At 31.6% G+C, this 27880-nt stretch overlaps 1 protein-coding gene across 1 annotated transcript in view; it reads right to left on the reverse strand.

Annotated features, from left to right (window-relative positions):
* The window catches only part of LOC145292193 (cilia- and flagella-associated protein 65-like), a 2765874-nt gene that overhangs the window by 2423934 nt on the left and 314060 nt on the right, over positions 1-27880 (reverse strand). Inside the window, exon 10 of the mRNA XM_080138498.1 lies at positions 23223-23338. Coding sequence (XP_079994624.1) covers positions 23223-23338 — 116 coding nt within the window. The remainder of the gene's footprint in view (positions 1-23222; positions 23339-27880) is intronic.

Here is a 27880-nt window from a genome sequence, read left to right on the forward strand (position 1 = left end):
AGACGTAAAATGCAACAGTCAAATACAAATATTTTTTTAACAAAATTTCTTTAATAAAATAAGTCTTAAAAATTGTACAAATCATTTTAGAATATTTTGACATGTATGATATTTTTTTAAAGTTGAGCTAAGTGTTTAAAATGTACGAATAAAATATATTTTCTTCGTCTTAAAATCAATAAATTTTCTTTGATCTATAGAAAAATAAAATAGCTATTCTAAATTAAGTGTGTTAACATCTATTTTCAGAGATTTTATTTAATAAAAAAACTAAGTAACACAACAGAAAAAATTAAATATCAAGACATTTATTGAACTAAATTTTCTTTTTTTAATTCAGCAACAATATTTCAAAATCATTTTATTTCAATTTACACATTTTGGTTTGTTTTATCTTTTAATAAATATAACTATTCTGGAAAAGCTTGCGGCGACATAACATGGGCTAGTAACCTTTTAAACTTTTAAAGTACACAAAATTGTACTGATTACTTTCACTTTTGTATAAATACATGTATTATCAAGATTGCTTCCTACAATTTTGCTATTATTTTTAATTATCGCAGATTTCAATATATCGATGTTTGTTACATATTTAAATTATGTTTTTGAAGAACAGCCATTTTGGCACATTTCTTTTCTACAAATGAAAATTTTGTTTCTTGGTTTGAGAAGGGGAGATTTCTCCATAAATATCAAAATATTTTCTATCATCCAGATTCTATTACTAAAATTGTATGTGAAAACTTTATTGAAAAATAAAAAGATAATTTTTTGAAGAAAAAAATATAATATAAATTATCTTCAATTTGTTTGTTTTTGTCATTTTCTCATTTGCCGTCCCGATTTTTTTTTTTTTTTTTTGCATAGCCCACAGCTTTATTAAATATCGATGCATATTTTTGCTGCATTTTACATATTTAACATCCATTATTTCATTTAAGCCTTATTTTTAACATTCAAGGACATAACAAATAATCCTTAATTATAGAGCAATAAATTTTCATGCAGAATTCACAGGTTTATGAAATTGCCCGAAAGAATAAAAAGAAACCTTAAATTGTGTGCTTTATTCATTGGAGAAGAATGCCAGGCTTAATAGAATTTCTTAACAAATCCAAAAGTATCAAAGAAATGAAGAAAGTAATCACTAATGGTTTATTTTATATTATTACCTTTGGTTCTTCACCCCCCCCCTCCCGAGGAATGTCTAACTAACAAACAAACCAATCTGAGAGTTTTGTTTCTTTAATCTCTATTTCAAGAGATCAAATCTATTTCAGCCTCCATTTTTTTCACCTTTGGAAATCATTTATTAACAGTTTTCAATTCAGCTCCTTTTTCGTGAACCGGAATCAGGCAATGTATCAGCTGTTTAGAATCTCTTGTTCAATGGCAACAAAGCAAGAACAGAAGAAAATGCAAGCGAAACCGCAGATGTTTCCGCTTCTATAATGATATATTAGCCAAGAATTTATACTTCCATTTTATACACTTGTAATTTTTAATGATCAATCCTATGTTGAGGAAAAGGGGCAATGCTAGTAACCAAAACAATGTGATTCCAAATGTTCATATAAAATAGTTTTCTTTGATTAGAATACAAACTATTCAAGAACCAATAGAGATGCATGTAGCCAGAGGGATACTGTTACTTCAGAATAATATCGATGTAAATATTTTCTATCTAGCTATCAATTCAGATAAATTACATATAGCATACAAATAGCTTTATAGATTTATAATACTTCTCTGACTTGTTATGAAATGGCCACTAAAATATTAAGATAAAATGCCATAATGTTGAAGATTATCTCCTTTATTTTAGAATTCTTTGGTGCATAGATAACTATAAATAGAGGGAATGGTGGTTAATGACCCAGACAGAAAACCTGGGTGTGCCAAGTTTGAATTCAATTAAAACTCTTTCGTCAAACACACCCTTGACCTTTTTTCTAATTTCCTGGAAAAGAGGTAAATAAAATAACTAAATGGTTAATTATGTTGGCATTTTTATTGTAAGCTGAATAAGACTTCAAAAACTATTGTGCTCTTCTGGTTAAGAATAATGACACAAAAATATAATTGCACTATATATAAAAGATACATACAAACTAGACTTTTTAGCTCATTAAAAACGGGCAAAAGTTAGAATCCGCTGACTTAGAATGGTGCTTTATACCAAACTGATGATTGAACATGGTTAATTTGTGCTCACTTTTGCATCAAATAATAATCCCTATCAATCCCTAACTGCGTATCGAATGGATACCATAATACTTAATTGGCTGCACCATTATCATTATAAAGGTTCATACAAAATTTCAGCCAGACCGACTTAGTAGTTTCTGAGAAAAAAATAGAACGGACAGACAAATATAATATAGATGTAGGGACAAAAAAATACGAATGTATAACCTAAGTAAAAGTTGTATATAAAACTAGTTCTCTTTTTCATTTGTACTTTATATCATCTTTTACAGGTTTAAGAGAATTGCAAGAGAAGACCTCAGAATCTATCACAAACATCAGATTGGCGAGAGATGTATTTTTGAGAATAACACCAGCATGCAATTAAATTGGTCACGTGTTGTGTGGTGGTTGCAATAGAACACAAGTAATTCACAAAACACGTGACTTTAGCAGTAGTGAAATGCAAATTCCCAGATACAAAATCCTCCCAGCATAGTCAGTTTTTATGTTTATATCCTTCCAACGGCAAGAAGATGTGACACAAGGTTGGGAAAGTGGGATTTGAAAATCCAGCCCCCTAGAGGAAGGGCACTCTGTCCTGCAAAAAATGTCTAGGCAGACCTGTCGGCATTCCTTGGTAGGTGATTAGTAATAAATTAACCCATCGTTAAAAGGTGAGAAGGCAAAGCCTGGGAGGATAAACATGCCAACTCTGTGCAGGATTAGGAGCAACGATGACCTACACTCTGGTGGCTTTGTAATCAAGGAAAAAAATGAGTGTCTATGGCTCTGTAAGAATAGACACTAATGAGCCTTCCAGCAGCTTGTCAAGCCACTTGCTTATTATATATCACAAGTTACGACTGTTTGTTGAACTACCATATTTATATTGGGTTTCTCATTACTTTTTCTGTTGTGCTGTATTTTGGTTTTCATACTTTGTTGTATTGCTAGTCACTTGTCAATATTGTGTTACCAATTATAATTCAGGCTATGATATATATGCAGTGGCAGATGGGTAGCTTGATCTTGAATTCAGCCTGTTATCAGCTCTGCGTCCAAATCCGCCCACCATGGAATAGATGGAGAAAGCAAAGATCATATGTCTGGTGTGAGGTAGCTGGAATATGCAACCACCTTTAAGATTTTCTCATCATAAGGAATTAGTCGTTTTCAACAGTTAGGTACTAAGGAAAAGACAAATGTATGCCAATATAAAATATCATTTCATACAGTCCTTGTGATCGATGTGTTTGCATGTATACAGTTTGTTACATAGCGACTATGAGGGACGTGCAATAAGTAATGCCCCTGACCCACTGTTACGTGAAAAAGGCTGTCCCCTTTTCATGTAAGTAAAAAAAGCCAATTAGTTAAATGAAAATGATATCAGATAAAACGAGAATCGAACCCTGTAGATAAGTTTTAAAGAACAATAGGTTTTAAATGGAATCTCCAGTTAAATTGTTAATTCTTTTAAAATATTTTATAAATAAAATTTGGCTGGAAAATCTATTCACATTGTTAGAAAGAATGCATAATAAAAATATCGGTTAGAGAATTAACAAGTAGGTTAAATTCCTTTGTAAAACAAAGAGAATGAGAAATTTCCTGGTCGTCAGAAATGGTTTCAAAACGTGCAAATTGCACATGTTTGAAACATGTGAGTTCTAGTCATGTTTGCCAGATATACGTGTGACGTCATGGCAGAAATAATTTCTCAATATAGGAAAGGGTTCGAAGAGTTAACAAGAAGAATCAGATTCAGATCAGAGAAGCAGAGAGGATCAGACCCATTCTCAGAGTCAGGGGACCCTCTTGGAAGCGGGAGGCTTAGAAGGAACCATGTAACGACTTTGAATTCCTGAAATACAGAATCATTTTCGACCGGTCGAAGAATAAACTAACTATCATCATGTTTTTTTTATAACTGCCGTCTTTCTGTGTTCATCATTCCAACGAGAAAAGGTAATGTGTTAATCATTCCAGTATGTATCAATGTATACCACTTCATCCTTTCATCAAAGTGTATGTCTTGTGAATATGAACTGTCTCCGTATAAATGTCTTCAACATGTACCTACTCTCACTTTGTCTCCTCTCTAAATGAACAATTAAAATATGTGTGTTATCAACTACAATCAACATTTAATAATATATGTACAGGCAGTCACATAAATAATATGTACCCCCTCTAAAAACGGATATCATATTACCACTTCCAGTTGTCTGATCTAACTGAAATTTTGCATATGCAATGATTTATATCTCTATGGGTTATGTGGCAAATTACAGCTCTGAACTAATTGTGGTTTCTGTTTTCAGGTGTTTGAACTGAGTCAGGTGTGAAATGGACCCTGTTGAATGTCGAGCAGTGATCCGGTTTTTGAAAGGACACCCACCACAGGAGACTTTTGATGAAATGAAAGAAACTTATGGTGATAATACCCCATCATATGACCTTGTAAAACGCTGGCATCACGAATTCAAACATGGCCGGAAGTCTGTGGAAACAGATCCCAGACCTGGTGGCCCCCCCCCTTTCTGTCATTGATGAGGCATCTGTCCGTCAAGTTGAAGCTGCTATTTTGGAAGATCGGCGCATTACTATTCACCAAATAGCCCAAGATGTCAAGATTAGTACAGGGTCTATGGAAACTATCATTCATGACCATTTGCATATGCATAAGGTGTCTGCCAGATGGATTCCCAGGTTGCTCACACCATTCCAGAAGTGAGAACGCGTCTCGTGCTCGAGGATGAATTTGGAGATGTGCCAAGAAGATGAGTCAAAGTTTTTCAAAAGACCGATTACACAGGATGAAACCTGGGTCCATCACTATGATTCAGAGACCAAATCCCAGTCAATGCAGTGGAGGCACTTGGACTCACCACCTCCAAAGAAGGCAAGGGTGCAGCCCTCCGCTGGCAAGGTAATACTCACAGTTTTCTGGGACCAGGACGGAGTAGTGATGACAGATTTCCTGGCAAAGGGTACCACAATTACAGGAGCCTATTATGCTTCACTTTTGAGGAAATTAAGGGAAGCTATCAAAATCAAGAGGCGGGGCAAGATCAGCAAAGGTACCCTCCTCCTGCAGTGGAACGCTCTGGTCCACAACTCGCATGTCGCCAGATCAGAAGTACGGGCATGTGGTTATGAAATCCTCCCCCATCCTCCCTACTCTCCTGACCTTGCACCCTCTGACTTTCACCTCTTCCCAACCATGAAGTTGTTTTTGAAAGAAAAGCGTTTCCCAAATGATGAAGCCTTGATTTCTGAAGTCACGTCGTTGTTGGAGGACCAACCTGGGGCGTTCTACAAAAACAGTCTCCAGAGCTGCATTAAACGATGGGAAAAATGCATAACTCTGGGTGGTTCCTATGTAGAGAAACACTAATAACTGTGCCAAGTTTCGTTGCTCTACTGCTATGGGAAATGGGTCAAGGGCATTACTTATTGCACGCCCCTTGTATGTCACTAAAAGTTGATTGGTCTGGATGAAGAAACCACAAAACTCTGTCGATACTTTGTAATAATTATAATAGTTTTGTGAAATTACAAACCTAATAGAAGTAATCACATTTTGAATTAGTATTTAACTACAAAATGCAATTAAGATATATTATACAAAAAAGTAAATCAAAACAAATATTTGTCGTATATAATTTAATGCATATTCTTGAGAGAATTATTAAATACTAGTGGGAGTACCTGTGGTTGCTTGGGTGTTTGGAGGTGTGTGTTCAGCACAAAAAAAAAGTGTTAGTAGGCAGGTAGGCTCGAAACCATGACTCGAAGGTGGAAAAGAAAGTGAAAGAAAATGTGACATCTTACTGCTATGCTACATATGAATTGAAAAGCGTTAAAATTTAGCGATGTCGATCAGAAAGTTGACTTGCTAAGTGAATGAGTTCAAGTAATTGTAGAAATGAATGTTGGCTGAAGGCCAGTTCAGCTTTCCGTCGTTTCCCCACGATGTTGGGGAAAACCAACTCCCTACAAGAATGGAGTGTCCAAATAAATAGCAATTGTCTGATATGAGCCCCCTCCCCCACAGTGATCAAAGGTAATTGCTTTCTAGACGTCCCTGGCATGAAAGCTAGCAAGCTGCCTTCACTTTCGATTATTTCCGCTTTTATACAAAAAAGCTGAACAAACATGCGAAAGGACGGAATAGTGGGAATTTCGTAAAAGTCAATCAAAATAAATGTAGAGACAATCACTGTTCGCAAATCATAGATATTATAATTTAGGGAGCATATAAAAAGTTCTAAAATATAGTATCCCCTCAACAAAGCCTTTCTTGGACATAAAAATGCTTTCAGCCGTTTTACCTGTTATATATATATATAGACTAGCGAGGGTGCCCACCATTGCCTAGAGTGTTTGGATGTGTGTGTTGAGGAAAAAAAAAATGTTAGTAGGCAGGCAGGCTCGAACCCATGATGCAAAGGTGGAAAAGAAAGTGAAAGAAAATGTGACATCTTACCGCTATGCTATGACGCCACAGGAATTGAAAAGCATTCAAATTTACCGATGTCAATCAAAAAGTTGTCAACTTAATGATAATTAACTTGAGAATCATGGAATCAGCGCAGAAATAAAAGTGGCTTTTAAACCTGGCCTGGGGTCAGTGAAGCTTTCCGCTTTCTCTCATGGTATTTATTTGCTTCCCCACGAGGTCAGTCCCCCGAGAAAGGGGGAACTTTGGCAACGTCATAATAAATAGTAATTGTCTAATATGAAGCATTTCCTGACATTGATCAAAGCAAACTGCTTTCAAGACATCCCGGCACAAAAGGGCAAGCGCTGTACCTTCTCTCTGATTAGGTTCGCTTTATTTATACAAAAAAGATGAACAAACACACAAAAGGATGGAACAGAGGGAATTTTTTAAAAGTCAGTGTAAATAAATGTAGATGCGACGTCCATTCGCAAATCGTAGATATTATCATCTAGGGAGTATATAAAAAGTTCTCAAACCAGTAATGTGGTCGAGAGCCCCCCCCCCCTGAAAAAAAGCCTTTCTTGGGCATACAAAAACGTGCATGCCACTTTTGCCTTTTATATATATAGATTAATTGTAATAAGTTGCCCTGGAACAGGTGACACTCGATTTGATATCCAGATTAACACAATGGTCAAGCCTACAATGAACACTTTTAGCACAGTATGTTTATTTTTAATAAATCGTAATTTTTCATTTAATTATTTAGAGATTTAAGTTCAAAGTCCACTGTCAGTGGTGGTATGTTTTATTAAGATATGACATTAAAAAAAAAAGATAACCCTTTTTTTTAATGCCATTATTCTTATGGTATATTGTTCTTTTCATTACATAACATAAAATTTAAAAAGAAACAATTCAATGTACATACAATTGATGATAACATTGTAGAGGTTACTTTTGGATTTTTTTGTTTTAAATATATCTTGTGCTACACAATGGTAAGAGTTAAAGAGATCGCCAGTAAGACGATGATTGCCTCCATGAGAGAAGCAGAAATTATGGGTGAGATGAGCAGAAGATAACTTAGGAAAAATGAAGTAATACAGATATTTTTGCAATCATGCTGTACCATGTTTATTTAGGACTGGAACTTATACTTTACAATAGTTTATTGTTCGACAGGATACTCAAATAAGAAATATTAATATTTTTGCATATATGACTAGTCTTCATATAATGCAGTTTCAATTTATGCCAGTACCAGCAAATTTTTATTTGCTAATGTCTTTCGTCTGATGAGAAAAACGCATTTCTTTGAAACTCTGCAGTTTAAGTAAATCTTAATGTTTATTTGAGTATCCTGCCAAACAATAAATTTATGTGAAGTATAATTTGCAGTCTTAAACTGCGTTCTTTTATAAAAAGCTCTATTTCCTATTTTGGTTGTATTGAGTTTTTTTTTATTTGGTTGGGATTACTATACAAATATAAATATTTATGTTCGATTTAAATTTACAAAAGCTTTCGGCTTGTAAACTTAATTCTTACTTCTTGATTTTATGTATATATACTAGCAGGCCACCCAATATTGCACAGTCATAAAATACACAAAATATTATATTTTAATTCATACAGAAACTGAGACATGTGCATGCGATCATTATGTTTTTTCTAAACAGTTCTTGTCTTGTAAGTAAAAATATACTCGAGCTGAGATTGAAACTAAAGCCTAAAGATAGTGAGTTAAATATGATAACAATTAGGCCAGCTTGCTACGATCTTTAAGTGTTTTCAAACCTACTTATTCTTAACATAAGTAATCTGTTACGTAAACGACACACACATGCACATTAGTGGAACAGTTGACAAACAGATGGAAATTCAATGACCAGCATGTACCAATTTTGACCTCTTAGCAGCTTTTTCCCAGATGAAAACGGATTAAAAAGTCTTCCACATGTCTGAATACCCTATATACCAAATTTCAAGTTTGTAGATCGAAAATTCGTTGAGTATATAGGTTGAGAAGTGTCCTCAGACAAACATCTCACTTTTATTTATGTACATGTTATTACAATTGTTATATCATCAAATGTAAAATAAGTTTACATGAATCAGTATATGACTTTTTTTTTTGACCAGCTGGATTCTGTCACGTTGGTTTTATTTGATTAATTCTAGAATCAAGTATTTACAGAGGGTATAGCATTAAAAATTATTTTACATTTGGCTCATTCCATGTCAAATCAATAGATTTGGGGGGGGGGGGCACAAACCATGTCCGACATGGATTTTTTTTTCAAATTTGCTACACTTACAGATCTCCATGAAAGGAATTGAATGGCACTTGTTAAACATCTCAAGGTCAAGGGTTCCTGAGATATGATCTTGACCTTTTACAAAAATGAATTTTTATGAAGAAGTGACCAATTTTAAAAGACAATATCTGTTGTTTATGAGCCCACAAAGTTCATTCATATATCATTTTAAAGTACTTGGATAGATCTATAATTTTATCTGGGAATATTTGTTTCAAAGTCAAATTAAAAAAGTTGACCTTGACCTTAACTTTTAACCCGAATTATCTCAAAAACCGTTTTTTCAATTTCTTTTAAATTTTGACAGAAGATTTGTCTATCTTATGACAGTATATTTTCCAAATTTCATGATGGGCCTTTCACTAGAACTATCGTTACAAGCACTTTAAAGAAGTGGGCAAATTCAAAATGGCGGAACGTTGTACCTGCGACTTCATATAAAAAATTTTGATATTTCTCAATATGGTCAAGTTTGATATCTTTGTAAAGCTATTTTGATACTGATTAATATGTACATAAAGACCATGGTCAAAAAATAAAAAATAAAAATTTTGTTGATGAAACTGAATTTTCTTCATTTGTTTTTTAGTACTTGTGCACTTGTTGAACCATGCTGAAATAATAACGTTATTTTGGAAGCCATTCTAAACATGTGGAGAGGAGGGTGTTTTGTAACTAATGTGTACTTTCATCTAACAATTTAATAATAAAAAAGAACATATCGTAAAACTTTAAATTAAGCTGAAAATACAATTTGAAAAATAGCGTGGTTCAAAAAGTGCATAAGCATGTTTTTTTTTTTTTAATGCACCACGGATTTTGTTATGGAAAAAGTGATATATAATAAAAAAAGAATTTTGAAAGGTGTTAAGGGTTTATTAAATTATACGATAAAACATATGTGATCTCAATGTAAAAAGGCAATTTCTGTTGTTTATTGGTAATTTTTTTCAATGAAAAATTTTTTAATGCATGTTCTTAAAAATTCTTGACATGTTGAATTTTATGCAAATTCTGGTTGTGAAGTCAAACTGTTTTATGACTTTCATATTTTTCTTATATAACAGATTTTGATACAGAAAGTGATGTAATAAAAATTTCTTAAAAGTGCGTTGAGATTTAATTAGGTTATAGTATCAAAAGAATAAAGAACATTTGATGGCGATGGTAAACAGTTTCTTTGACATTCTTAGAAGTCTTAAGTATACACTATATATACAAGAAATCAACATGTGTTCATTAGGATACAATTCAAAATGAAAAATCTGTTTTACTGAAACATTTTTATAATAATGAATATTAAAGCATTTATTTAGATTTTTCTTTCCTAATCTTTCTTTCTAAAATAGATAATGCATTTTTCATCTCATTTTTTGAAATTTATAAGATATTCCTGTTTCAGTTATTGGATCAACTGAACTAAGAATATCAGAATATTTCAAAATGGATATATTTGGATGTGATGGATAATAGAAAGATGGAGAGGGTTCATTTGGTTGTAAAAATGTCACTTTCACCTCACCATTATCTGGATTTTTGTCAAGTCCACATCCTAACAACCAATTCCTATCATAGAGTGCTGTCACAAATCCGTTAATGTCTTTGAACTCCATATTGTTCTGTTTTGTGATTCAAACTACTCTTCCTTTCTTTTGTGTTGACACTGTTTTTATTTCCACTTCTCTCTGAGAGACAGCAATGAAAGTATGTAATTTTTGTGTTCCTATAATCGTGGAGGAATTGTTAAATCTGTCTTATAAATGTTTGCTTCCTTTGTTCATTCTGCAGTTGAGGAATATAAGAAATGTATTCCAGAAATATTTTTTATTGCATAAAAATACAGCTGCCTTATTTGTTCATTATAGAGTTGCTGCAGGCTAGCTTTTGCTGCTAACCTTTTTACACTGCCACCTAATCCATCACATGGTCCTTTCCCATGAGAAGTAGCAAAAAAGTGCCACTCTGCATCAATACCAAAATCAGATTCATGGTTGCACAGATTTATAAAGTTTTTAAAATTTTTATAATATGTAACAGCCGCATCAGAGAAATATATCATTTTTTGTACATTAAAATTTATAATTTCTTTTAATTTTTCTATAACCTTTCTTTGAAACAAATGAACAGCTACTGCATCATGCTTAAGACAATCAGATATTATAACAAAATTAATATGCTCAAGATTAATTCTATTTCTATAGTAGCAGATGAATGGGTGCAATGTAGCTTGATCATTATTCCAGTGGAATCCTTGAGCTGAATCTTGCAAAATAAATGAATAATTCTCAGAAAAATCTGCTATTGCTAAGACTTCACCAAACTTTAAAGAACCTTTTCTATCAGAACAAAATTTTGATTATGCTTTGGCAATGAAATTATGCTTCTTCAATTTTTGTTTCAATAAATTCCTCTGTATATTGTGATAGAGTTTGTAGAATGGTTCTATCAGTTAATAACCACTGTTTGTATACAAAATCATTGAGTTTTTTTGAAAAATTTCTTGCATAACAAAATCACCCATCAGTTTGTTGCAAGATGAGCAGTCACCCAAGTAACAATTTGCCGATGCTTCATTGCACAGAAGCCTATTTTCTCTTGGTGCTTTAATGTGAATAATTTAAATGCCTCTTTCAGGTTACAGAGAACAAGATATTTTTGTTCTTAAACCCGTTCCCCATCCTTTAAAACAGTCTTGTAATCATTTTTCCCAGGCATCACTCGACTGACTTCTTCACTTTTGTAAAATTGCTTTACTTTATTAATTGTATCTTGTGGAAATCTAGTTTTTCGTGTATTTGCCAAAGATAAGATTCCTTCCTCATTCACAAGTTTAACAAAATATATTTAAATCGATCGAAATTACTTATTATGAAAGATAAGAGTTCCAATAAATACAAAATATTTATTTTTTTACATTTTAAATACAAAAATTGGACAAAAACTTACCTTGAATTTGGAATTAAAATTACAAAATTAATCCTTTTTTTACAATAACGTTTTTTTATCCCGTTGAATTGCGAAGAAAAAAAAAAACTTCCTAAAAGTTAATTAATTTTTAAAAGATTTAAACTCCATTATTTCAAAATGTTCCATTACAACATAGATTTAAAAAAAAAAAAACTGTGTTTAAATTTTATTTTAATATTAAGTCATAATATAAACACGACTCTTGCCATCTATTTCATCGCCAGATTAAAGACGATTGAAAAATATTATTGTGTGAAAAATTAACTATTTCAAAGATCACTACGGCTTCTAGTTTGTCCATTTTTACCAAATAAAGTATGGAAATCCATAATTAACCAAAGGAACGGTCGTAAATATTTAGTAAAACCGTATTTTATAGTTAATATATAAATATTTATAATATTACTAATCATTAAACTGTGTAAAATTTAAAACCTAACAAAATTATAACAAAGATTATTTATTAGTTGCCGTTTGAAGAAGATAAACAAAGGTTTTTAAAAAAACATTAAGTCGCTTCTGCGTTCCATATTCCGTAAAGTAAACACAAGTCTGACGTCACGGGATTATGTACAAAATTCTTCACAAACGTTTGGAGGTCCCTACAAAACACCCTCCCCTCTCCATGTTAAGAATTGCTTTCGAAATAATAACGTTATTTCAGCACAGTAGCTGAAATACATAAGTATAAACAATAGGCAAAAGAAAAATTCATTTCCGTGTTTACAAAATAGGGTATCGATTTACTATAACGTCCTAACTAAAAAGTGAGCACCCCTTACAAATGTCGAAATATTAACTTTTAATTTTTTTTCTTTAATAATCTTGCATATAAGTGTCAATTCAATAATAATCCACTGAAAAATAGCAAGAAACCGAACAGAAACATTTTTAGTAGGAGTGACGCTCCTACAGGTTCACCATTTTAATAAAACATATCTACTCAAATTCTACATAAAATTAATGAAAATAGAACTTACATTTTTATGGTGACTGGCAAAATGTCAATCTTGTAGCATGAATTTTCCTGTCTTGTTCCAAGTCAAACTCAACTGGCAAAACCATCTCAATATTATTTTTTCTATCATTTTTTTTATTGCTTTTTATTTTCACCAATCCCTCTACTACACATATTTTGATCTCTTGGATATGACCTTAAACTATATCCAGTGGTGAGGCCCCAGCTTATAGGCTTTGGGGAGTATGGAGCCACCCTTTAATTGAAATTGCTCCCAGGTCCACTCTGACCCGGAGTGGTAGTACCTGTTAGGGTCCCAACTATGAGTTAAATAGAAACCGACTTGAAAACAACAAATAAAAAAATTTTCTTCCAAAATCTTTGGCATTGAATAACCTGAAAAGGGTTGATATGCCATAAAACAAAAACAACCAACTACATATATTGAGAACTTATTTTTATAACAGGCAGTAGTTTCAAGTAAAGGGACGGTGACTTCAAAAATTAAAAGATGTCTAACATAGAGGTGATAAAAGTTTCACTTACTGAAAAACCAAAGTATTTTTAATATCTTTTAGCACTTTCTTGTCAGATTTGTTAAAGCTGAAGGACTGAGCAGAAAAAAGGTAATCTTTTATGGGTTTTTTTTCACATAGCTAAAATAAATCCACATCATATTTTTATGTTCTTAGCTTTCATTTTCATTAGTAGCTTAAAAATAAATGTTCTACATATTATCTTCTAATACAAACAAAAGAAATGTTTAACATTTTTTGGAATCGTTTTCTCACATAAGTTTGAAATACTACTTTTCATTGGTTTGTCACATATAAGTTTTCTGATTCTGATACCTAAAAAAGTTCTAGATGTTCTAGATTCTGATTAACTGCCTCAGCACTAATTATATCACTATTTTCCATAACAAAATCTGTGTTGCATTATAAAAACAAAAAAGAAAAGCAAATGAAGTTAAAATTCAGTTACATCAACAATCTTTTTTTTTTCTTTTTGACCATGGTCTTTATGTAAATATTAATCAGTATCAAAATAGCTTTACAAAGATATCAAACTTGACCATATTGAGAAATATCAAAATGTTTTATATGAAGTTGCAGGTACAACGTTCCGCCATTTTGAATTTGACAACTTCTTTAAAACGCTTGTAATGATAGTTCTAGTGAAAGGCCCATCATGAAATTTGGAAAATATACTGTCATAAGATAGACAAATCTTCTGCCAAAATTTAAAAGAAATTGAAAAAACGGTTTTTAAGATAATTCAAGTTAGAAGTCAAAGTCAAGGTCAACTTTTTTAATTCAATTCCTTTCATCGATTTGACATGGAATGAGCCATTTGTATATAAAACTGTAATATTAATACATTTTTGTTAGATTCATTATTTTGGTATTTTCAACCTTGGTCATTAATTAAGAGATTTTATTTGAAGTTTCATTACCTTACACTAAAATATTTTTTCATGTTTAAAGAACATATCAAGAAATAGGAGAGTATTGGCACTTTGTAGGCAGGCTGTGATCCAGAATTGCCTACCCACTTGGGAATACCAGGTTTTGTATGTAGGAGGAGGTTGACATCTTTCAGCAAGAACTACAAAAACCTTACCCCATTATCTCTTCTGACTAGAAAATAACTGCGACTGGAAGCTGCTTGTGAATTTGATATTCCCTTGTAATTTTCTCCTTCAGAGGAAACCAGTTTAACCCACCTAGGGTGAATGCTGCTTTATATTATTATATTTTGTAGGGTGTTCTACTTAAATATCTCAGTCATGATGTCTTATATGCATATGCTGACTATATTTCTTACGAATTCATATATAAAAAAAACATTGCAAGATCCACTACTGCCTTATTCTTACATTCTTCCAATTGACTAGTATATGCGCTACTTATAAGTGGACCACCTATACTACTAAAAATTAGTTCAGGATTGTAAACAAATTTGTACATGCAACTGTGATAATTGAAAACTCTTCTCTTGCTTTCATTCTTTGGGTTATCCAGATTAATATTTTTATCTTGGGTATTATTTAACCATGTTTCGACTGATGTAACTTCAAGCCTTCTTCAGAGGTATCTTTACAAACTTGGGCCTCTATAAAAAATTTTAAAACTAAATGTAGTAAAGATTTAGAAGGATGTCACAATGCGAGGAATGAAATAGTCATTGTTGGTAAAAGTAAACGAGAACAAGTGGCGATAAAAATTTAAAAAATAGCTAACTGAAGCACATAAACCAATTAAATAAAAAGAAAATGTCCCATCTATTACCACTTATAATTTTATAGAAATAAATAAATTAACAACTCCCAAGGAATGTCATCCCAATCCCCCCCTTTATCTTTATTATAAATTAATATTTTTTTCAAAATTAATAATGGATATTGTCGCAGACATAACAAGTAAGACATTTTACCTAATACAACTGAATAAATATATGTATATATAAACATATGTGTATGTACTTATTGATTTGTAAATCGCCACTTGTTCTTGTCTACTTTTACCAACAATGACTATATTTTATTCTTCGCATTGTGACAGCCTTCTAAATCTTTACTACTTACCTATCCCACACAATGCTTCAAGCAAACTACACATCAATTTTAAAGCAAATAATTTATTTAATCCACAGAGAGATTGTCCTCGTTCCATTAGCCAAAAGCAATGTAAAAAATTGATTGAAACGTAGTGTGTATAACATCCAACATAAGAACAGTAATCTGAAATTATCTAAATTATTCATCCTTATCTAAAAAAAATTCTGAAACTTCGTATATCTTGTTATAGAAATGCAAATGTCTGAAGGATCGCTGACGAAAAGTTTCACCAGTGAACGTGGACTAAATCTGCTCAGTTTCCAATGATCTCACTTTACAATCTTGCTAATAATAAACATCAATCGCACACTTCGCTTTTTTCTAATCAAATAAACAATGTTAAAGCTTAGCAGTTTTGGCATATTTTCAGATATTATCAGTCTCTGCAAAACATCTGTTTCATTTCCATAACACGTAGAATGTCATTAACAAGACAAAATTACCAATTGAATATAATATTCGATTCTGACGATTTATTGCCTTATTATTTGCATAAATATTGACTCGGTTTTTTGATTGTCTAAATATCTACATTTTTCCTTTTCTTAATTTGAATTGATAATCCTGAACAATTTCAAAATGTCATGATAATGCATAGTAATACATTAAGATAATTGCATAATTTTGAACATATACTATAAAGTTCTCACAGATAAAAGCTACTCAGTGATCAAGGGATAATGAGATGGTCAGTTGAATGGTGAACAATGCTATGATAACATTGAAAACGATGAATGTAATGTACAAATTTTGATTACTTAAGATAACTACTCAACAAGTATTTGTTGACATTGGATTTGAAGGTGGCCATGTTGTAGTCAACAGGGAAACAGTCTCATGGTATTGTGTTGTACAGATGGAAAACTATGTCCGTACAAGTTTTGTTTGATTTTTGGTACACAGAAGGAAAGGAAAGGTCTGTGCACTGGTGATTAGCTCTTGTTGTGAATGTATTAGAGGGGGGAAACCTTGAAACTGGACTTTACTTAAAATCATAATACTTATGTATTTGGAGAATTAGTCACAATTTATAAATTTTCTTTCGTTATTAAAATAAAGTTCACTACAAATCCTCAAACTTTATGAATAAATAAATAAATAATATATATATATATATATATATATAAAATTTCCAGTTTTTTTTTCAATGTCTTTCATTTTCATTTCAATACTTTTTGTAACCAAGAGCGGAGGACGGCTTAAAACATAAAAAAATAAGACGTTAAATAAAAAAAAAAATAACATCGTTTTCATGCTTCAAAAAACCCTCATAACCTTGAAATTGTTATATTTATATATCTCCAAAATGTGATATTTCTAAGCATTACTAAGTATTTTGTCCAGTATTTTTAGTCATTGGTCTGAAAAGCAACACATTTCTTTTTAATCAAACTGAATATAGACATAAAGTAAAGGAGGCTTCATTTTTATATGCAGCCACTAAGTGAGACAGTCATTATACTGAGACGAGTGGCAACAATTGGGGATGATTAATTCCACAAACCGAAGATCGATCACACCAGTTTATAAAAGCAAGATTATAATGAAGATAAACCACTTTAGATTGAAATTAAGATTAGATAAGAAATAGAAGAGAAGTGCTGTAAGAGATTAAGAGTTATTGCTTATAGATCACTTATTATTCTAGAATACATGTTCACATTCCTTGATAAAGATCAAATGATCACAGTTCATATATGTGCATAGCTAAACCTATCTGAATAATCTTTTTTTTTTTTTTTAATTATTTCATTCTATTAACAATCATGTTAGATGAAGCAAAATCTATATTTATTTAGATTTACACATTCAATTACCGTGAACTCTGGACAACATATTCCATAAACATTCCTATAAAGCAGAATCAACAAATTAACGGTTGTCTACATAAACCTAATAAGAATTCATACTTTTCTGCAAATATGAACTATACTTTATTAGCATAAACAAAATATTAATAAATTTAATCTGTTGTTGGTTATGCATACATGCGGTGGCCTAGAAAGAAAATGGCTGTTGAGTTTTCAGAATGCATCTAACAAGTGTTGTAAATGATGTTTATGACAATGATTTCATATGAACTGAAGAGATAAAAATATTCCAACTTATCATGAAGCTGTCTGACAATTTCCAAATGATTCAATGGATTGCCAAGCATCGGTTAATAGCCAATTCTTGAAGGTGTGAAACCTAATTTAACATGTGCATTGAACCGTTATTCACAGGCAATTGATGGTTAGAAATGAAAATGTTCAAAAGACAAATTTCTTTGATCAATACAGAAAAACTTTTTTTGAGTGAAGCAAACTTTCCTTATAATTTATATATCGAGTAAGAATTAGTTTCAGTTTTTACATAAACTCAGCAGCCATTTTTCTTTCTAGGCCACTGTGTCTACACATTACCATATTTTTACATCATTCATTTAAATGTCATTATAATAAAATATCTTAAATAATTCATTAGGAACAAAAGTCTGTATATATTTGCATGTACGTGCTTCTATATTGTAAATATTGTTTTTGTCAAAAGGCAATAAGTAAAAAATATTTTAGTGGAGAATTATTTCAAGTTTTAAATGAAACATGTTCTATTTAGAATCAAAAGTAAAATAATTCCGACGCAGTACAATTTTCTTGCTGTACATTGTAAGTAGAGAAAAATAATTTTCTTATTTTGTATTTGAATAAATATCTATTTTCTGCTTGGTTTCACTTCAGTTAAAAAATGATGACTTTCAACATTATCATTAGGTAATATAATATTTTGACTGCAGAAATTCTCCTCTGGACCAAAGTATCGTAGGTTTGCAATAACAGATGCTACATGCTAATTCATTACATCTAGGCTATTAGCCACAATCTTATGTAATTTTCAACCACAATTTTAGACACATAAATTTGTTAAAATAAAATGCTACATTACATCCTAGGAGCAACATCACAGTCGCGGCATCTGTAGAGGAAGGAGTCCCTATTTTTCTCTATAAATATTTAGTCCTCCCACTCTTGAAACCAAGACCTTTTCTAAATTTTCCTACAATACTTACATCGCACCCATTGTAACTGGTTATTAGATACAGACACATAACAATCTTTCCATTACCCGCTTCGAAAATAATAACTTTTCCCTTCTCAAAATCTGGCCCATCTGATTAGCTGAGACCAGCACATTCTTTTATTCAAGAATCTACTTCTTCATACATAAACGAACGCTCAAGAAATTTTCCAATATAGTGGGGCTCTCTACATGATGCAATGGTGCTGAAAAAATATTACCAAATAAAAACATTAACCATTGACAAACAAAAATTTAAATATTGTTCACCTTAAACTTACCTATGCACAAAGTGCCTACACACCAATACCCTCCCACATTAAAAAATACAGAAAAAATAAAACAAGCATTCATGGGTACCATTATTTATTTTTCGATTTAGGAGCGGTTTCTCACCACTTACAAGATGCTATTATTGAAGTTTTGTTTTTGTTTGTGATTTTTAGGGAGTGTTTTTTTATACTGAGATTATTTTTTGTTTTTACATTTACTATTACTGTGGACGATTTTAATTATATACTTTCCAATAATCAACTAGGATTCAACCATGTTAATTATCGCTTATTTTTTTTGTTTTGTTTTCATTTGTTGACAGACAAAAAAATTATAAAAACTTTATATTTTTATATAAAACATTTTTAGACCCAAACGATGAAATAAAACCAGAAAACATTACATTTTTATTATTCTTTCATCATTTTATATTAGACTAAATTCACGACACTCAAGGTCACCTTATTGCTTTTAACAATTGACCCCTCTAAACTTTGACAGATTGGCCTTTTGAAGGCCAAATTTGGCCTTTTTTACACTCTTAATTAAAACAGGGTTCCATGAAATCGCATTAAAAAGGTCAAATTTGGCCTTAAAATGGCCCATCTGTCAAAGAAAGGCCAAATTTTAAAAGCGATATGACGGTCTCAATTGTTGCACATTTAGTCGAAAAAAATGATGCAAAAAAAATAAATAAATAAAAGTAAAATTTTGTTTTTGATTTTATTTCAGACTTTGGGTTTAATAATGTGTTCTATATAAACATAAGTAGTTTTTATAATTTTTGTGTCTGTCGAATAATTTATGCAGCTAAACCACACATTTACCCTAAATTACATTGTCTACGGAAACACTTATTTGTTATATATTTATTTTTTTGTTTAATTCTCTTTTGTGGACTCATTATAGGCACTGCTCAGACATTGTTTTGGGTTTTATTTTTTAGGTAAAGTTTTACCTTAGCTGCAACTCACCAATTTTCTTTAAAATGACGACTTGTATAGATTTTCAACTGTGCTTAGCTTATGCTGACAATCTCTTAACTTTTGCGGAGACAAGTATTTTTCAAGATATAAAGACTGGCATTATGCACTCTACTGCAGTGGTCACCAGAATTGTATGCACGCATGATTAACAAATTTACTTCTTTCCTGCAACCCCCAATTTCTTTTTTTTTGGGGGGGGGGAGTTATAGTCTTTACAAGTGGGTAGCTGACAATGAATATCAGGGTTAAATTTGGGGCAAATACTTTGACAACCCCCCCACCTTATAAAATGGGGCGTCTCTTACAAAAGCCGTTCTTACCATGGTGAGGTTAGGGGTGTCTATTCTAAAAGCAATTCTTAACATGAGGTTGGAGGTGTCTATTCCGAAAGCCGTTCTTAAAATAATAAGCTGTAGTTTAATTTTTTACGAGGGGGGAAAGGGCATGCTTCCACTGGGCAACGCCGATTAACAGGTTCTGCTAGTTAGGCAATAATTTTTTACAAAAAATGTTTTTTGCAGCAGAAACATGTTGCACCATCTTATGAAATGGTTAGTGTATGGTATTAGTCGATAACCAGGGAAACAAACTAATAAAAAAGAAAATATTGACATTTCGATCTTTAAGTCAAACCTTATTCATGGTAGAAACTATTTTAGATAAATTTAGTATTTCAGGTGAGCTTTTACTCATCAGAATTGGATAAAACAAAACTATCGTGTTTATATGATAGTGTCCAATAACAAGTAGAACAGTATATTTAATTAAAAGTTTTATTTATATGAACATTTTTAGCAACATATGTGCATACATGTATCAGCTACACGTGAATGTTAGACTAATCTTCAGGTTCAGATCTTTAAATAAAACTGCAAAACAAAATTTGGCTAAGTTTAAAACCGTTTGAAACTTAGCCCAACTCCTTCCTACATGCTAACTTTGTCTCTTCATTCTTCATTTATATTCCACCCTTATTACATTCTATTCCACCCTTATTAAATTCTATTCTACCCTTATTACATTCTCATGTCTATGCTTTAAAAATTTGTAAACATTTAAAATAGCTAGGCGAAATATTAAGTTCTCTACAGGATTTGATTGGTTTGTAATTCTCTTGGTTAGGATTAGAATTTTGCTATACTTGAGGCACAACCAAGTCTCGAAAATATTATCTAATGTAGTTCACAAGAAATTAATCGATATTAATGAAGGCAAGCTCCCACAATTTTCCATGAAGCAAAAAACATTGTTCTGCAAGGAAGGTACCCAGGTAAAACTGAGGTCCAAGAAGGTGATCTTGTGTGAAAGGGAAATAGATGAGTGCTAACCTTGAAAACAATTCTTCTTCCCACTAAGATGAAATCCAATCTGGTCTTTTCATGTGGATAACAAAAGGTCAAATTGATTGAGTCAACAATTCTTTAGGAGACAAACTTTGATGAAGCATAGATCATAAAGATGAGCATCTTGATAAGCTTGTGGTAAAATGCATTGATTGCAGCTGGATAGTTCACTGTTTACCAAAAGAGAAAGGAGCTAGAGGATTCATTTGGAATAGAAATAATGCATAACTTAAGAATATTGAGATTTTCTGGTGAAAAGAAGAAAGACCTAACATCAAAATTACAAGAAACTGTAGAGAAAATGAGCTAATACATCTGACTACAAGAGATAATGATTGGATCCCAAAATAATGGAGATGGCTAGTGAACATCTTAACCGCTCAGCATCAAGTATGCATACATCACCAAAAACGGTGTAGGTGCATGTGTGTAGGAGGTGCCATTGTTATTCATTGTGATGAGAGGAGTCAAAATGACAGCAACAATGGTCATCAGATGACGATATGAATATTCATATCTGAACACAATAACTACTGGCAGTGAACAGTGTTTATTTTTCTCGATTTGTTTGTAATTCTGTTGTCATGTCTGCTTGAATCCAATTATTTTTTGCAAGAGTCATTTCAAAAGTAAACCCTTATATTTTTTTTTAACTAAAAAAGTTGAAGAGCAACAAAGACTGGAGTAGTATCATTAAAATGAACCTTATGTACTTCAGCTACATAGTCACCACCATTCTCAATGCACGTTTGCCAAAAATTTGATGACCTATCTCTGCTTCTGACATGTTCATGACAGGGGGGCGGCTTTTTTAGAATCTCACACCATCAATATCTGCAAAATTAATGAAATTTTGAGGCATGAATGTATAAGTTCAGCTATCATACGAATGCAATTTGCAATTCTCTTTGGTCCATTCTGGTTGAATAAAAAATAGGAAGCATTACATTTAGAAGACCCTCAAACATTTTATCTATATGTTTTTTCTTTATTATATATTATTTAGAGTCAGCCAATAAGAAAACCAAAAAGGTTTTTATTTTGTCAGATGAAATTATTGACCAATGTTTAAAACTAAAAATTCCTTCAAAGATCCAACATAACCGAGGTAGCATTTCTTGCAACAGAATAAATTAAAATTTAAAAAAAAAAAAAAAAAAAATGGTGCACCCAGACCGCAAATAAACATGCAAGCATTTTGTGAGAAAATAAAGAATTTATATCAAGATCGAGTTTTTAAAACATCTCAAGGTTTAATGAGTGTACGGTAGTCACTGAAACAACAGCATATTAATAATTATTGATGGAAATTGAGTAGAAATGGATTTTGTAGGGGAGGGTGGCTCAACAAGAACTTGTTTACATTAGACTTGAAGACGACCATATTGAACTCAACCGGAAAGCAGGTCAGCAAAACAGAGTGCCATAGGCGGGCATTTCTAGGAAAGAAGCTTTGTCCATGGGATTTGCTGTTGATGATTGTTGTTTTTTGTGAGAGTCTAGCAAGGGGGTACTATAGATTAAAGCCCAGACGAGCACTCACCATGACAATAACAATAGAGCAGAGACAGGATTTGCATCAATTAGCCATTTCTGCAACCAATCAGCAGTGGATTATTCTGGTAAAATCCCAAGTTTGAATGCTTTCTGTCTGTCTGTGGATATGCAATGCATTGTCCCCATAATCAGCGTTTGACAGCATTTTGCAAGGATTTATCTCCTGTGAATCGGTGTTTCATTGAAGTAGAGCAGCAAATTCATGTCTTATTCGGATTCATCTCTTATCAACTGCTGTGTTAGCAACTTATGTGTATAAGTGATCTTGAAGCATGTGTCCCCATCTGGTTTTTCCATCCTGTGGGCTGAGTATTTTCCATCTCACTGTTTAAATTACCCGTAGAGCTTCCATTGAAAAAGACACTTTATTTTATTTTCTTGTATCGCCAACAAAGCAACACCATTTCATAAGGAGATTTTATTTTAACGATGAAAAGAAAATTATTTGCATCAAAAATATCTGGAAAATAATTAAACTCGTCTAGTAGCACACCTACCTGATAATATGCAGGTACATCTGTTTGATTGATCAACTCGATTGAACTTGTAGATTCTTCACCAAGAATGATACGTGAGAAATCAATACTTTCTGGTTCCAAAGACATTTTTGGACCTATTAGAAAATTAAAAAAAACAAAAAAAAAACGCATTGAATAAAACAGTAAAGTTATTTACAAATTAATTTATTTTACACTCAGTATTAAGTTGACATATTTCTATGTACCAAAAAATAATTACAATAAAAAATAATCTTATGAATTAAATATTGCAACATAAAGAAAGTAGAAAATTTATTAGTGATTAAATATTTTTATTTACTAGCAAATTTATGTTAAATATACTAACCGTGACACCGATATTTTTGCTATTTAATATGAGTTGTGGCATTCTGGCTTATTTCTTGAGACATTTCATTGTTGCATTACTTCCCCTGTTTTCTAGACGGTGATAGATGATTTGGCGTCCCCAACGAAATATTATTCCGACAGATATTTTAACTGAAGAAATTTATCACATTCTTGGACGAATCATCATTATTATTAGTAGTAGTAATAGTAGCAGTAGTATCATTTGTATTATTATAAATAGTTTGGCATAAAAATTATATTTTTCTTATAAAACAATGCTTTTTATAAACAATGTTTCAAGAATGTTTCACACAAAAAAGAAAGTGAACAGTGAAAAGAAATAAATATTACACATTTATTAAATAAAAGTAAGAATTGTTCACATTGTTCCACTTATTTTCACATAAAATGTTAATAGATAATAATATTACACATTACATATTATAATACATAATATTTGTTGGAGGGTGTTTCGTCGGGGATGCCAAATCATCTATCACCATCTAGAAAACAGGGAAAGTAATGCAACAATGAAAAGTCTTCAGGAATATGCTAGAATGCCAGAGTTGCTACTGAACAACCGATTGTGACAATTTCTTGTTGACATGCGATATTCCACCAACTCAAAGAGAAAATAACTTCTAGGAATATGATCTCATGACAACAGAACAGATACTACACTACCTTATTCCTGAATTGAGCATTGGAAGATAATACAATAATATAGTTTTCATTTCAGACAAATACGGAATCTCTATTAGTAATAGATATGCTTTAGACCATTTTTATCATCTTGATTGCTGTAACTTTTTATAACATTTCGGTTATTGCACTCTCTGGCTTGTTCAAGTGTTTTTTTGAGGACCAGTAATTTACCAAGTATGAGAAAACGTATCCATAGGCTGGAGGAAGGGCCTAACAGACAAAACGTAACAATGTCAGCAACTTATATTTTGCTAGCATACGAGTTGCATACCGAATAAGTCTGAGAAATTGAATAAGTTTTATCAGTATAAATTCTGTATTCTTTACATGTTTTAGATTTATTTCCTCGTTTCCAATGCTGCCATCCTTACAACATTTTGGTTCCTGTATGCTCTGACCTTCTTCAAGTATGTTTAATGATAGCATTTAATTTCAGAGTTAAGCATGGTTCCTATTTTATAAGTGGCCTCTTATAATACAAGTATTGTAATGCAGAATACAAAAAGGAATTTTCATTACTTCCTTTATTTGATGTTACAATGTTAATATTATCCTTACATTTTTCTGTTTTATAAACATGGAGGCCCCGAGGGCCAACTTGTCCATAAGAGAATGCGTTCAGGACATCCTCCTAACCAGCCACAAAAATTGATGATGTTTTCATTCCACCACTAGTATTCATCCAAATTGTTTGTTATAAATTTTTCAATTAACCCATAAATGACTTTTTGTTTACTGTTCAAGTCAGAGTATTCCCAATATTGTCACCAAATATTTGGAGTCTAACAAAGTACTCTTTACCAAATTCTAAATGTAAATTCTGTTCAGTATATTTTTCGTAACACCAGCTACACAGCCACGATAAACAATCATTATCTTGAATTGAAAGCCATTTTTAATTTCAGAAGAGTTCCCAATGAGCAGCTATTCTGTACAAGTCCTGGAGATGAAGAATTTTCAGTAGGTAACTGTTCTGTACAGGTCTTGGACTTTATAATTTTGCAGGCAAAAAACAAAAGGTCCTCCTCATGTTGACACGAAAAAATTATGTGCTGAAATGATAAAATATTCCATATTTTTATGGAGCAATTCTGGTTTCTGATTTGTTGCTTGCAGAACATGGCTTAATTTGATTCGTCAGTTCTTATCGGCAGAGTCTTAAAGTAGAACCTTACAACTTTCGGTGATCATACCCTCATTAAATATCAAAAGTATTGCAACAATTTATTTTCAAAATTGGAATCACTGCCATCTTTCTCAAGATGAATATCGTTACAGTGTGCATTTTCCCCCATTTTATGAATCAGTTTATTATAAAAATATGATTATATAAAAATTTATCAGCTTAAGTTAGATATTATTGATGCATATTGTTATAATGGTTTTATATTACAATATAAATATGGCTGATGTTGAGCTTTTTGAAAAATTCGGAGATTTTCATCTATTAGATAAAGGAAAATTATATTTTTATCTGCGTGTGCCCTGCTAAAGCAGATACACTTACACCTATTAGAAAATCAGAAACAAACACGTTGAATAAAACAGTATAATTATCTTTATTTACAAACTAATTTACTTTTATTTTAAATTTCTATATAGTAAAAAATTATTAATTATAACAATTTATATAATATATTCTGCATGGAATTAGTTGGCATTTTATTTTAAAATTAGTATGCAATAATTCTGAAAAATCACCCCCAACAAAACCTGACCCAGTTGAACCTCAGAGAATGAATATTTTTCTTAATTTTAGATATTATTCATCCAGGGCAATACTACTAAAAAATATACGAGTTTTGTGGGTCTTTGTTTTATAGTTCTTTTAATTTTAGCTTGACATACAAGCAGACAACAACAAAGATAACGAAATACCAAGGTCTTATGTATGACATGAAAGAAACTGGAATCTTAGGAAGACTTCTATCATTCCAGTAACTGTACTCCTGAAAAAGAATTTCAAAAACTACCTGGCAAATATACCCAGTTAACCAAGAGAAATGCAAGAGAAATTCAAACAATTGTGCTTAAACAGATAGTCAGAATCTTAAAGATTTCTTGTTTGGAATATATAAGACAGTGGGTGAATGTTTGGCATCTGATAGGATGCCCCATCCCCACCTCGAACTGATTAGAAAATTGAAAAAAAGAAAACAATCAACTGCTCTTTATATAGTAGATATATATAGATCTTTGTCAGAAAATGAATCAATACAAATTGAAATTATAGTTTGTTTTTCATTACGACAATAAAATGTGGCTGAATGCTTTTTTAAAAGCCAAACCAAACCAATGTAGTGCTATCTCTACTATTTTTTTTTAGATAACTCTCTTAATTACAATATTTGGTTGAGGCAAGTGAGAAAATAAGTTTTTCTAAGAATGATTTGCTGCTTGTCTGTTTAAAGAGGATTGCCAGTGTGGAGATCAAACAATTTCTAATCATTCAATCAATGAACAATAAACTCATAAAATTAAATCAGAAATTGAAAAGAAGAAACGTTTTTTTTTTATAAGAAACATAGCAAATAAATAAAAAATAAAGATATATAACGACGATGTGTATTCTGTTGATAGTAATTTATTTTATGATTGATAAAATCAAACAAGCTCATTGTTCTCTTTCGAAATATGAAAACAAAACAAAAAATGATTTGAAATAATTTTTTAAAAATAAATTAAAAGCACACAGATACATAAGTGTGCACATCTGTTTAATTGGTCATAAAATATGGATATGAAATTAAAAAAAAATATTCAAACTTACGATTACATATGAAGAAAAGCATTTTCTAAAGAAAAGCGTCTTAATGGATTGTGATATTATGCAGACATGGGAGTGTTCTTTATCCCACTTAATTAGCCAATCAGTTAATGAAATGTGCATTGGTTTCTTAACATCTTTGGTTTTTAATTTAAACAAAATCATTAATTAAAAAGGTCCAGTTGTGTGTATATGTAGATATGCCTCTTTTCTTCCGTCTAATTGTAAATAGTTGATTGATTGTAAATAAATCTTATTTTGATATGAAAATGGTGCTTTTGTTCAATGCTTCATGGATTTGGTAGAAAAATGTAATCTTTCACTGTTATTTTTCTATAGAACATGTGCTCCCGGTAGTAAATCTGAGTGTGAGAGTGAAAATTCCTCCAACTTTTTGTACGGATGACTATATAAGATGTTGAGTAGGATAACATGGAAAAAATAATGACATTGAGCGAATGAAATGCTAAATTCCCGAAAATACCCCCCCCACACCAACTATTAACCTAAATTGACGACAAAGCAGATATGCACATGAAACTTTTAAATAGAAAGCTATATTAGTCAATGGAATAGGGGCAACCTCACTTTGTTTTATTAATATGTTATCATATGTGTGTGTATGTGAGAGCTTGTAAAGTGTAAGAGAAATATGATGTAAATGCTAAGTTATTGAAAATATTTTTAATTAAAAAAGTTTAACATTATTTTGATATTTGAAATCGTATCTTCTCTAACAACATTACAACATTATACTAGCCCAACTAATAACGCAGCCTTGCTTTGTAAAAAGGTTCTACTTAAAAAGCAACACGGTATGAAATTAGATTAAAGG

This window comes from Euprymna scolopes, chromosome 13 (assembly GCF_053919585.1).
Source record: "Euprymna scolopes isolate OS-2025 chromosome 13, ASM5391958v1, whole genome shotgun sequence".
NCBI lineage: Eukaryota > Metazoa > Mollusca > Cephalopoda > Sepiida > Sepiolidae > Euprymna > Euprymna scolopes.